Source organism: Pteropus alecto, unplaced genomic scaffold (assembly GCF_000325575.1).
Source record: "Pteropus alecto unplaced genomic scaffold, ASM32557v1 scaffold22, whole genome shotgun sequence".
NCBI classification, from domain to species: domain Eukaryota; kingdom Metazoa; phylum Chordata; class Mammalia; order Chiroptera; family Pteropodidae; genus Pteropus; species Pteropus alecto.
Window position 1 is genome coordinate 3,288,259 of NW_006434839.1, and position 13,189 is coordinate 3,301,447.

The following is a 13,189-nucleotide window of genomic DNA, read 5'->3' on the forward strand; positions in this document are numbered from 1 at the left end:
AATCACTCACAAAAAGATTTGTTAGTTTTACCAAGCTTTTGAAAAACTTAAGTTTTGGCTTTGACTATTTCATCAATTTCTGCACTTGTCTTTATTTTATCTTTCCCTCCACTTACTTTGGGTTTAATTTGTTCATTCCAATTTGAAATAAATGTTTAGCATATTTACTTTTTATCCTTACTATCTACTACATGCATTTAATGATATATATTTCCATCTAATCATGGTTTTAGAATATATTTCGAAGATAGTTATTTTCACTATCATTCAAATAAAAATATTTTCTAAAAGCTATTGGGATTTCTCCTTTTACGCTTTACTTTTAACTGCTTATTTTAAGATAACTTCAAAGTTAAATTTGCAATAGTAGAGATCTCACATATACCTTTACACAGCTTAGTTTTTCAAATATTGCCTCCTTGTAGTCCTTTAACAATAATAATTAGTATGCATTTCCTTACAAGGACATTCTATTATTTAACCATAGTATAATTATTAAATACAGGAAAATTTACACTGAGATAATACTTTCATCTGATCTATAGACCACATTCCAATTGTTATTTGTCTCAATAACGTCCTCCATATCATTTTTTTCTCCCTCTCGTCCAGGATGCCAGAGGATCATGTGCTACGTTAGTTTTCATATGAATTGCATGTCTTCATTTTCAAATATATGGAGAGTGTTATCATCTATTATTGTTTTCCAGATTAACTGCATTGAGTTTACATAAAACTTTATACAATTTAATCTTCTGAAATTGAAGACTGCTCTGGCATATGGTTAAATTTTTTTATTTTTATATTTTTTTATTTTGAAAAGAATGTCTATTTTGGGGCATAGTGTTTCTTAATACCTATGAGGTCATTTGCTAATTGTATTATTTTAATCTTACTGATTTTTAATGTGCTTTTTCTGTCAATTATTGAGAAATATGTTAAAAATTTCCCACTCTGTTTTAAGCTGTCATTTTTCTTTATATATTTCAAGGCCATGGGGCACACATTTACAACTGTTACAACTTTTAGATAAATAAAACCAATTATTGTTATAAAGTTTCCTTCTTTATCTCAAATAATGTACTTTGGTATGCCAGCCTGCCTTTGGTTAGTGTTTGTATGATATGTCTTTTCCTGTCATTATTTTTATATACATAGATTTTTAATATCTCTTTAAAAAAGCAAACAGACTTTCTATTTTTTCTTAACCAGCATGAAAATTTTAAATTTAGAACATTTTATTCATTTACATTTATTATAATTACAAAGTATTTATAGCTCTTTTAATTTATCAAGTCCTTATTAAAATCTGTTCTTTGATACTATGAGCAACTAGATGTCAACAAATTGGACAATATGAAAGAAACAGACACATTCCTAGAAACATATAATCTTCCAAGACTGAGTAAAGAAACAAAACCTGAACTGAGTGACTACTACTAATGAAATCAAATCAGTAATCAAAAAACTCCCATCAAACAAAAATCATCCTGGACCAGATAGCTTCACAGGTGAATTTTACCAAACAGTCAAAGAAAAATTAAATTAATACCTATTCTTCTCAAACTATTTCAAAAAATTCAAGAGCAGTGAAATGAAGGCTCCCAAGGTCATTCTACAAGATCACCAAAGCCATTACCAAAAAAGAAAATTATAGGCAAATATCCCTGATGAACAGAGATGCAAAAATCCTCAAAAAAAATATTAGCAAACCAAACTCAGCAATACATTAAAAAGATCATACACCATGATCAAGTTGGATTTATTCCCAGGACAAAGATGGCTCAATATCCGCGAATCAATGCGATACACCACATTAACAAAGTAAAAGATAAAAATCATATAATCATATCAATAGATGCAGAAAAGGTGTTTCACAAAATCCAGTATCCATTTATGATAAAAATTCTCGGCAAAGTGGGAATAGGGGGACCTTCTCTCACCATAATAAAGGTCATATATGACAAACCTACAGCTAACATCACACTTAATGGAAAAAGCTAAAAGCACTTCCTTAAGATCAGGAACAAGACAAGGATGCCCACTTTCACCACCTTTATTCAAAATAGTACTGGAAGTCCTAGCCATAGCAATCAGATGAGAAAAAGAAATAAAAGGCACCCAAATTAGAAAGAAGGAAAACTCATTACGTGCAGATGACATGATACTATACAGAGAACTCTAAAGATTCCACAAAAAAACTGTTAGCACTGATAAATGAATTCAGTAAAGTAGCAGGATACAAAATTAATATTCTGAAATCAGTTGCATTTCTATACATCAATTATGAACTATCAGAAAGAGAAATTAAGAAAATAATCCCATTTACAGTTACATAAAAAAAATATATCTAGGAATAAATTTAACCAAGGAGGTAAAAGACCTCTACTCAGATAATTATAAGTCACTGAAGAAAGAAAAGGAAGGAAATACAAATAAATGGAAACATAAAGGAAGAATTAACAGTTAAAATGTCCATACTACCCAAAGCAATCTATAAATTCAGTGCAATCCCTATGAAAATACCAACGGCATTATTCACAGAACCAGAACAAACAATTCTAAAGTTTACATGGAACCATAAAAGACCCCAAAAATACACGGCAGTCTTGAGAAAAAAGAACGAAGTTGGAAGTAACAGCCTACCTGATATCAAACTATACTACAAGGCTATAGTACTCAAAACAGCATGGTTCTGGCAATAAAACAGACACTCAGTTCAATGCAACAGAACAGAGAGCCCAGAAATAAACCCACGGCTATATGGTCACTTAATCTATGACAAAGAAGGCAAGAATATACAATGGGGTAAAGACAGTCCATTCAATAAATGGTGTTGGGAAAACTGGACCGATACATGCAAAAAAAATGAAACTGGACCACTCTTGTTTTTTACCCATATTCAAGAATAAACTCAAACTGGATTAAAGACTTAAATGTAAGAACCAAACCATAAAACTTCTAGAAGAAAATATGGGAAGTAAACATTTAACATTGCTCTTAGTAATATTTCTTTGGATATATCTCCTTGGGCAAGGGAAACAGAAGAAAAAAATAAACAAATGGGACTACTTAAAAATAAACAAACTGGAAAGTTTTTATATATCAAAGGAAACCAACAAAACAAAAAGACAACTACTGAATGGGAGAAGATATTGCCAGTGATACATCTGATAAGGGATTAATATCCAAAATATGTAAGGAACTCATAAAACAAAACAAACAATCCGAATAAAAAAAATGGGTAGAGGACCTGAATAGACATTTCTCCACAGAGGACATACCAATGGCCAACAGACATATGAAGAGATGCTCAGGTTCTCTCATCATTAGAGAAACGCATATTGAAACTACAATGAGAAATCACCTCACACCTGTCAGAACAGCTATCACCAATAATTCAAAAACCAACAAGCGTTGGCAAAGAAGTGGAGAAAAGGGAACCCTTGTGCACTGTTGATGAGATCGTAAACTGGTACAGCCACTATAGCAAAGTCAAAGTTCCTTAAAAAATTAAAACCAGAACTACCTTATGACCCAGCAATTCCACTTCTGGGTATTTATCTGAAGAAATCTAAAACACTAATTCAAAAAGATATATGCACCCCTATGTTCACCGCAGCACTATTTACAATAGCAGAGATACGGAAGCAACCTAAGTGCCCATCAATAGACAACTGGATAACGAAGTTATGGGACATACATACAATGGAATGTTACTCAGCAATAAAAAATGAAATTTTAATATTTGCAACAACATAGATGGACCTAGAGGGTCTTATGGTAAAATGAAGTAAGTCCAACAGAAAAAGACAATACCATATGATTTCACTTACATGTGGAATCCAAGGAACAAAATAATGAACAAATAAAACAAAAATAGACTCGGATATAGAGAACAAACTCGTGGTTGCAAGATGGGAGGGCAGATTGGGGAGCTGGGTGAAAATGGTTAAGGATTTAAGAAGTACGAATTGGCAGTTACAAAATAGTCACAGGGATGTAAAGTACAGCATAGGGACTATAGTCAATAATGTTGTATTAACTATGTATAGTGCCAGGTGGGTACTAGACTTATCGGAGGAATCACTTCATAAATTATGTCTCTAACTAGTATGCCATATACCTGAAATATAAAATATTGAATGTCAACCAATAATTGAAAAATAAAATTTTTTTAAGAGTAAGAAAAATTTTATTTTAATGTTTCTTTTTTTTTATTGGCCTGTTTTTAGACTAATTATTCTATTTCCCCTCACCATCTTGATAATCATATACACTTTTACTATTCTTTTAGCTACTATTACATACAGAGATATTACAAAATGCAGATCTTGACTTAACCTCTAATATTTTGTATTTTTACCCTTTTCCTAAATTACACATAAGCCTTAGACCATAAACTCTACATCCTAACATGTCTGCTGTGATACACAACACACACGACACAGACCGACATCTTTGTTGCTTTGGAAGTCAACATTTAGATTTACTCATACTTTAACTGCTCTTACTCCATCATGCATCATCTACCATTTTTCTTCTGAATTGGAAAAAGCATGTTTCATTCTAAAGAGCACTAAAGTCAATTCCAGCCAAATGCTGATATGAAAGTATATGAGGCCAAGGGCTCCAAGAGCTTCCATTTTCTCAAAATACCAAAGATGTGGTGTTTTTGTTGTTGTTGGTTTGTTTGTTTTAGCGTAAAATCTTATTTTACAACACTGGTAACTAATTCCACATATTTTAAAACAATGAATAGGCCAGTGGTTCTTATTCCAGGGTAATTTTGCTTCTTAAGGCATTTGGTCATGTCTGGGGACATTTTTGGTTTTGACAACTGGGAGGATGCTACTGGAATCTAGTGAACAGAGGTCAAAGATGCAGCTAAACACCATACAAATGCACTGGGCAGCCCCCCATAACGAAGAATTATCTGGCCCAAAATGTCAATACTGCCAAAGTTGAAAAGTTCCTGAATAAGCAAGGTAACGTGGTGCTGGCAAACAAAACATTATCTGCAGACTGCCATTTGACTAGGTGCCAGCAGTCCTCTAAGTCTTCATAAAGCTGTAATATAAATCTACGTATATAATGAAAGATGCTGGTACCTATGCTCTTTATGTTCTAATAACTGGCAGTCCCGACAAGTCAGTTTGTCACATGTTTCACAGTAAAGCTTTAGCTGCTCCTTCTTATGAAAAGGACAAAACACGGGTCGCTGACTGGTCACACCAACTGCCTCTGTAGAAACAATGGGAGGCAAAAAAAAATTAACATAATTGAATAGTAAATATTAGATTGACTATTCAAACTCAAATCCAGGAAAATACAAACACTTTCATCAACATCACTATCACCAGGTTTTACAGATATTAAACATTAAATATTTTCAGCACTTCAGAATGAAAATATAAATGAGCTTTTTCACCTTCCAATGTATAAATTCAAATTAATTTAGGAGAAAAAGAAAATGTGTAGTTAAAAAAATGGTTTATGGAATTAAAAAATCTTAATAGCCCAGATAAATGCGTGTGAACCAATTAGATGTTTTCCATTCCAAACATGGAAGAAATTTTTAAAAATGCAATTCAGAAAAACTAATAAAAATGTATACAAGGTCTGGTAAAAAAATTACTTCCCCACTCTTGCAAAAACCCTAACAGATGATACCCATCAACACAGAAATAATCATTAAGTTTTCACTATCATATTATAGTCATCCATGTATCTTTTCAATGGGGATTAAATATCCAAAACAGGGATAAAACTGGGCGATGCTTATGTTAAACAGAAAAATCAGAATACAAATAAACACAATGATTGGTTAAACAGTAAACACTAGTTATCTCACTGATAATTAAAGGTAATATTGAAACATTTCAAAATTAATCCACCTCCAAAGATAACCACTATTAAAACCTGGTATACATTCCTCTGGTTGTTTTTCTATGTAAGTAAGTATGTATACTAGTAAATATTTTATAAAATTTAAGTAATTTATAAAATTTAAAGAATGGCACTACACATACTTCCTTGTAAAAGTGTTTTTATTCACTTTATCTTAGATACCGTTCTTTCTGTGTTAGTAAATACATCTGTATCTACTTATTTATTAACAATATAGTATCTCGTCAAATAAATATTACCACCTGCCAGTGGACATTAGAATGTTTCTCATTTTTCAATATTGTATGGTAATGCTGAAATAAACATGAAATGTATAAACCATTGGATGTTTCCATAATACAAATACCTAAGTAGAATTCTTGGGTCAATAAATGGTCTCCAAAGAATTATACCAATTTGTATTCCTACCAGTGTAGAGTGGCTATCACCTTACTAATGGGGTATTCTCAATATTGTTAATCTTTGCCAATTTGATAAGTGGGGGGAAGTGATATCACAATTTTTGAATGTATTTCTTTAACAACTGAGGTTGAACAATTTTACACTTTTATCAACCACTTACATTTCTTTTAAGAATTGTCTATTTATAACCTCCATCGTTTTTCTGTCCAATTATCCTTCTTATCAACTTGCAAACATTTAATGAATTGCCTGCCAAAACTCTGATTTTTGGTATTTTTCCAAGCACACCATTAGAATTTTTAATAGAAAAATTTATCCGTTCTATGACTTTAGTTTTTGAGAAAATTGTTTCTAAAAAGGCTTTCCTTTAATTATAAAAATGTTTACTTTCGCTCATATAGTAACCTTTTATGGTTTTTTATATAAATGAACTTATCTGAATTTTCATATATTACCCATATTTAAGAAATATTTAAATGTGTGCCAGCAAGCAGAATGAGTTAACAGACTGACATTTGCTGATCATACTATAATAAAACTATAAAGTTGAAACCAGAAACAAACAAAACCCATGCCTGGGAAAATTTTCCTTTTTCTTTTAATGAATTCGTGGGTTCATAATAATCACACTGTTTAGCAACTTCCTTTTTTACATTTAATATACATCATGACCCTCTTTTCATAGCATTACTTATAATATTCCAAAGTAGAAAATAACAGATACAAAAATTCATAAATCCCCAACAACTTGGCAACCATAAATGCAGAATATCTAAAAAAACAGCAGAAATCAAAGTAGCAAATCATAAATCAAGCTTTAAACACTTATAATTTTAAGAAAAGTGGAAATAAATATCAAGTGTTTATCTCAAAGACGTTAGTAATAGAAATTTAAAACCAAGGTAAACTGACAGGGATTAAAGATAAATTAGTGAACTAAAAAATATATAACATAATTAGATAAATTTAAAAGTTGTTTCTGTGGATAAAAACAGAGAGATAACCTATTACCTAGTTAGATTAAAAAGGTAAAAATACATAAAATTGAGAATGAAAAAAATGGAAATAACCAGATAGAGCAAATTACCAATATATTAAAAGAAAATTAAAAGCACAACACATTAATACCAAATGGAATTAATTCCAGCAATTAATGAAACATCTATGGAGACATCTGGTCAATGCCATAAGGTCCATGATAATTGGTCCTTGACATGTGCCATTATGAATCAGGCTAAGGCAAGAAGGGTTATTACTGGCAATCAGCCACAAAAGAACTATTGGACCAGTAAAACATGATGTTTTTATGTATTAATCCTGTAAACCAAAAGTATAAATAAATGTTATGGGCCATGAAGCCAGGAACATTTCCTAAGCGTGGATGTTTCTGACAAGACCAAATGTCATTTAGTATGAACCAAACATGCTCCTGGACATTTTAGACAGGACCAAATTTCAAGGATCTTTCGGTGTGGATCAAATGTCTCAGTCAATGTGTGGACAGGACCAAAAGTCCTGCAAGGACTCCAGCAATGCAAAGATGGTTCAATGTTAGTAATATGAACATCCTCATAGCTCCTTGTGCCCTTTTCCTTGATGTTCAATTCATGTCTTCTGGGCATCATAGTTGATAGGGTGACCATTAGTTGGCTTGGGACATCCTGGTTTGTTCCTGCTATACAGGCATAACTATTTATAAAAGCTTTTGATTTAGATAATTAGGATATCATATCACTTATTTATAGACTTTATTTATCGAAGAATTTAGATCCTGACTCTCAGTCATTCTCCTAGTAGTAAGTCTCATCATCATCCTGAATGATTTAGAAGTCCACGGAGATTACCACATGAAGACAAGCCTCTCAAACTTGCTTATCTTTAGAGACCTGTTCTTCATTGTAGCTGCTTATTCCATATAATATACATCATGGTCCCACCCCAGATTTTTGATTATAACTATTCCACTCTACAATCATGAATTCAAACATCCCACTCTAATAACTTCTACTTTCTAAACTTCCAATTCTTGCTTAACCACTCTCACTGTATTTCATCAATATCTCTAATCCTTAACTATTTCTTTCACCCTATCAACTGACACTATCAACTTTATACAGTTAAAATCCCTAAATCCTTCATTTTGATACATGACATTACCTGCATCTCTTGCCCTGCTGAATTTCTGGAACACGTGTCCAGCTAAACCCCAAATCTAGATAAGTTCAATTCTTCTCTATATCTATACCCAGGGTGCTGAGGTCTGGCAGGGGATGTTTTAAGTCCTACACATCAAATATAACCTTGATGTTACCTAGCAACCGTTCTGTTCCTGAAGCTGGAGTTTTCTTTCAACTGGAGTTATTTCAAATATCCTCCACATTCCTTACCTTTTATTATTTCCCTGCTCTCTTTTTCAACAGATGATTGATCTCAAAGAAGTCTTGATAGCACTAACCTATTAAATTTACCTGAATCTACACCTGGCCTTTTTTCTCTTGTGTCTTTTCATCGGCATCCTCAGAAATTATACTCCCTTTTCCTTTGTCTCCAGACTCCTAGCCTCATTTCTGACTACTCCTCCTTTTGAATCTTACTCTCCAGCTACACTCAACTTTCCCTCTCTGGAAATGTGTGCATGTGCTTCGGTTTTCCCTACCCTTCTCCTTTATGGAATGAATTATTTATCCTTGAAGTCCCAGATTTGGCCTCCAACCTAAATCCCAAATCTGAGTTTAGTACTCTTTTCATGTGCTCCCACAGAATTTATGAGGCCCAATATATTTGCTAATTTGTTTATAGTCTTCATGATACTAATAACTCCTAAGGATACAAGTGTCTGTCTTACTTACCTTTTCATCTCTAGTACCTAGCAAAGTTCCTGGAATATAGAATAGGTATACAAACACTAGTTGACTCAATGAATAAAAAGTAAAATAATTTTTAAACAAAAATATATTGATGAGCCATAAAGCTGAATAAATTCTGATAAATGCTATAGTATGAATGAATCCTGAAAATACTGTGATAAGCGAAATGAGTCAGACAACTAAAGGACAAATACTGTATGATTCCACTTGACTGGAATATCTAGAATAAGCAAATTCATAGACAAATAGATTAGAGGTTAGCAGGAGCTGGGGGAAGAGAGGAATGGGCAGTTATTACATAACGGGTAGTTTCCTTTTGGGGTGACAGAAAAGTTTTAGACAGTGGTGATGGTTGCATAAGACTGTGAAAGCAATCAACGCCACTGAATTGTACATTTCTAAGATGATAAGTTTAAAAAGCAAGTATTTTTTCATGTGCTGTACATTCACACCAAATTAAGGCATTTATAGGAAAAGGGGTTGGGAGTATGCCTATGAGGCAAAAAGGCTCAATATCTATTCATTCTTGCCAATATGTATAAGTATTCAAATTTCGATACAATATAGATCACACTGATTTTAAAAATCAAGAGAATATTTAATGTTTACAAGTGTATTAAAACATGTCAATGTAGAGAGGAAGAAAAGATGGTGGAAGGATAGAGGGGGGAAAAAAGAGACTAGAAGAACTAATCCATTACCTGGAGATACTTCTTCTTTCTGTCTCACAGTGTGGTCTTTTGTGAACTTCACCCTTTGATGAGCTCTGATGCATGTCTTGCAGAGCCATTCAACACACTCTACACAAAACCCATTAGCTTCAGCATTATCCTCACAGCTTGTACACACCTAAAAGAAACATGTCACATCAATTTTTGAAAAAAAACTAAAAGATGGTCATACCACTAGTCATACGAAAATGATATACCAGCCATACTGATTCCATCGTTTACCTTAACAGTGCTCATAAATTAAAACTGATACTATGTTTTAAATCATAAACACATATAAGTGGAAATATAAGGACACTGGCTTTAGTTCAACAAAGCAAATATTTCAGGCATTATGTTAAGTGTTGAAGATACATCAATCGGAAAAGCAAACATGATCTTTGCTCTTGTGATGCCTAAACTCGTAGATGGAATATGGGTTCAAATCCCACTTCCTCCACTTACTAGCTGAGTAGCCTTGGGTAGGTTACTTAGAATGCATAAGAGCAATGACACGAATTTTACTGAATAGTTGTAAAGATTAAATGTGAGGCAGACAAACATTATTGGAATAATCACACTAACAGAAAACTACAAACTGAGATGTGCCATAAAGTAAAAGTATGAGTTGCTGTTAAGAACATATGATTGGAGAAACTGATCTCATTTTAGTGAGGTCGGGGAAAGTGAGAGGAAGAGATTACCTAGGCAAGGTTTTCTCTAAGGAAATCATATTAGCACTAAGATATGAAAGTTGAGTCATCAATTACTGATGAAAAGCCTTTTAGGTAGAGAGAACAGCATGCACAAAAGCTTCCAGCAAGGAGAGCATGGCAAGTTCCAAGAAGTGACAGAAAGCCAGTACAACTGAAGTAGAGAGATCAAGGGGAAGATTGGCAAGAGAAGTTGGTGGCAAGGCAGACAGGAACCAGATCTAGTAGGATCACACGACAATTTGATCTGTCTAAAGAAGTCTCCTAAAAGCTTTTAAGTAAATAAATGACGTGGCCATATTTGCATTTTAAAAATCACAGTCACTGCAATGTGGAGAACAGATTAAAAAGGGGGCAAGTGTTTCTGCACAGAGACAAGTAGGAGACTTTTTCAGTGGTTTAGGTGAGAGTGGGTGGAAGTGCAGATAAATGAGGAAGATTTAGGAAGTAAAATTGACTGGTATGGAGAATGTACTGGATATAAAAGCTTGTGTAACTGTGTAGATGGTGTTCTCTGAGAACGGATATAAAAGTTATACAGCATACATATAAGCAGTCCTATGATATCATTTGTACTTGGGGAAAAAAATTTCCCTCAGTCAGTGGTTTACATTAATCAAATTCCAAATACCTGGACATTTCCATAAACCCAAATCTACCTTTTCTGAGCAATTATTATCTTCAACCTTTCTGACTTCATTTAATGCCGCTCCTACTTCCTAGAAATCATTTGAATTCCTTGAAACCTCCAGATCCTCTTACCTCCCTGAACGCCCCACAGGATCTCACCACCACGCTTTGTTTTGATTCTTAGCTTTCTGTTAGATCTAGGGATTGGTCTCGTCTACTCTCTTAGCTCCTGCTGTCACCTCTATAACGATGTCCCCTAAAACAATCTCCACACTATGCTACAAAAAGGAATGAGGAATCTCTATATGTACTGCTAGGGAGGGATCTCTAGTACTATATAAAGTAAAATTTAAAAAGCAAAGTAGCAAAGCACAGCATGCCACTGCTTAACTAAAATAAGATGGGGATGAGGCAGGATGACTTATTTGCTTATATTTTAAAAATAAAATTACTTACAATTATACATAAAATATCAAAAATGAAAGAATAAACCATTAAAGTAAGTAAATGGTTACTTATAAGGTAAAGGATAAATAAGGTAGATGAGTAGATGAGATGGAGATAGAAAGTCTGAGTTCTCTGAATACACCATGTTATAGATTTTCCTTTAGAACTACACAAATGTTTAATATGTAGTTATACAAAATTAAGTTTAAAAAATTAAGTCCCTAAACATCAAAAGCAAAATAAAACAAATAAACCTGCCTATCAAGTGGGTGGCTTAACCATGCGGAGAATTACTTATTTCAAGTGACTTTAAAACATGATGTGATTGAATCTCTCCAGTGTATACATGTAGTCTTGCTTTCTTTCTCTGTTTTCAGTTTTGACTGAAACAACTCTGTAATTTCTACTTTCAGCACCAACTCTATTCTCTATACTTTTACTCTGCAAGCCATATTTATGCTTCATGAGCTGGTTTCACCTTAGATTCCAACAGGTGGTGCTGGAGGGAGACTGCAATGCCAGAGGAAGAAGGGACTTACTTGATCATCTTAGTTGGCTTCCTATTTGCTAGTGATTTCTGTGAACATCACACCAACCAATGCTGCTTCACCACTACTGCAGTAGTTCCTTACTATAGCAACAGTTAGCTTTGGCTTGCAGTTTTTCCAATACTTGGAGAACCAGGTTTAAGAGCTACCAGTTTTAGAAATACTAATACCACAGAGATCTCAAGGCCAAAGACTCAGACCAGTAGTACCTTCTCTTCAGATGTTTGAACTGACATTCCTTAAGGCCCTTCCTCTAACTTTTAGTAATTCCAACCTTCTGCCTTTGTTCCCAAAGCAATCCTGAGAAAAAACAAAGTTGGAGGTTTCATACTATCTAATTTTAAACTACATCACAAAGCTACAATAATCAAAACAGCATGTACTGACATTAAAAACAAAGAGATCAATGGAACAGAATGGAGAGCCCAGAAATAAACCCACGCCTATATGGTCAATTAATCTATGACAAAGAAAGTAACGATATATAATGGGGTAAAGACACTCTATTCAATAAATGGTGTTGGGAAAACTGTACCAATACATGCAAAAGAATGAAACGGAGCCACTTTCTTATACAAAATGAACTCAAAATGGGTTAAAGACTTAAATGCAAGATCTGAAACCACAGACCTCCTAGAAGAAAACATAGGCGGTCATCTCTTTGACATTGCTCTTAGTAATATTTTTTTGAGTATGTCTCCTCAGGCAAGGGAAACAAAAGAAAAAATGGGACTATATCAAACTAAAATGCTTTTGCACAGTAAAGTAAACCATCATCAAAACAAAAAGACAACGTAGTGAATGGGAGAAGATATCTGTCCATTATGCATCCGATAAGGGGTTAATATCCAAAATACATAAGGAATTCATACAACTTCTCACACACACACACACACACACACACACACACACACACACACACACACACACACACACACACACACACACACACACAACACATA

General features: G+C 33.6%; 1 protein-coding gene across 1 annotated transcript in view; it reads right to left on the reverse strand.

Annotated features, from left to right (window-relative positions):
* The window catches only part of TRIM24 (tripartite motif containing 24), a 113,507-nt gene that overhangs the window by 43,056 nt on the left and 57,262 nt on the right, over positions 1-13,189 (reverse strand). Inside the window, exons 5-6 of the mRNA XM_025045850.1 lie at positions 9,881-10,028; positions 5,112-5,244 (exon numbers count right to left, since the gene is read on the reverse strand). Of these exons, the coding sequence (XP_024901618.1) occupies positions 5,112-5,244; positions 9,881-10,028 (281 nt within the window). The remainder of the gene's footprint in view (positions 1-5,111; positions 5,245-9,880; positions 10,029-13,189) is intronic.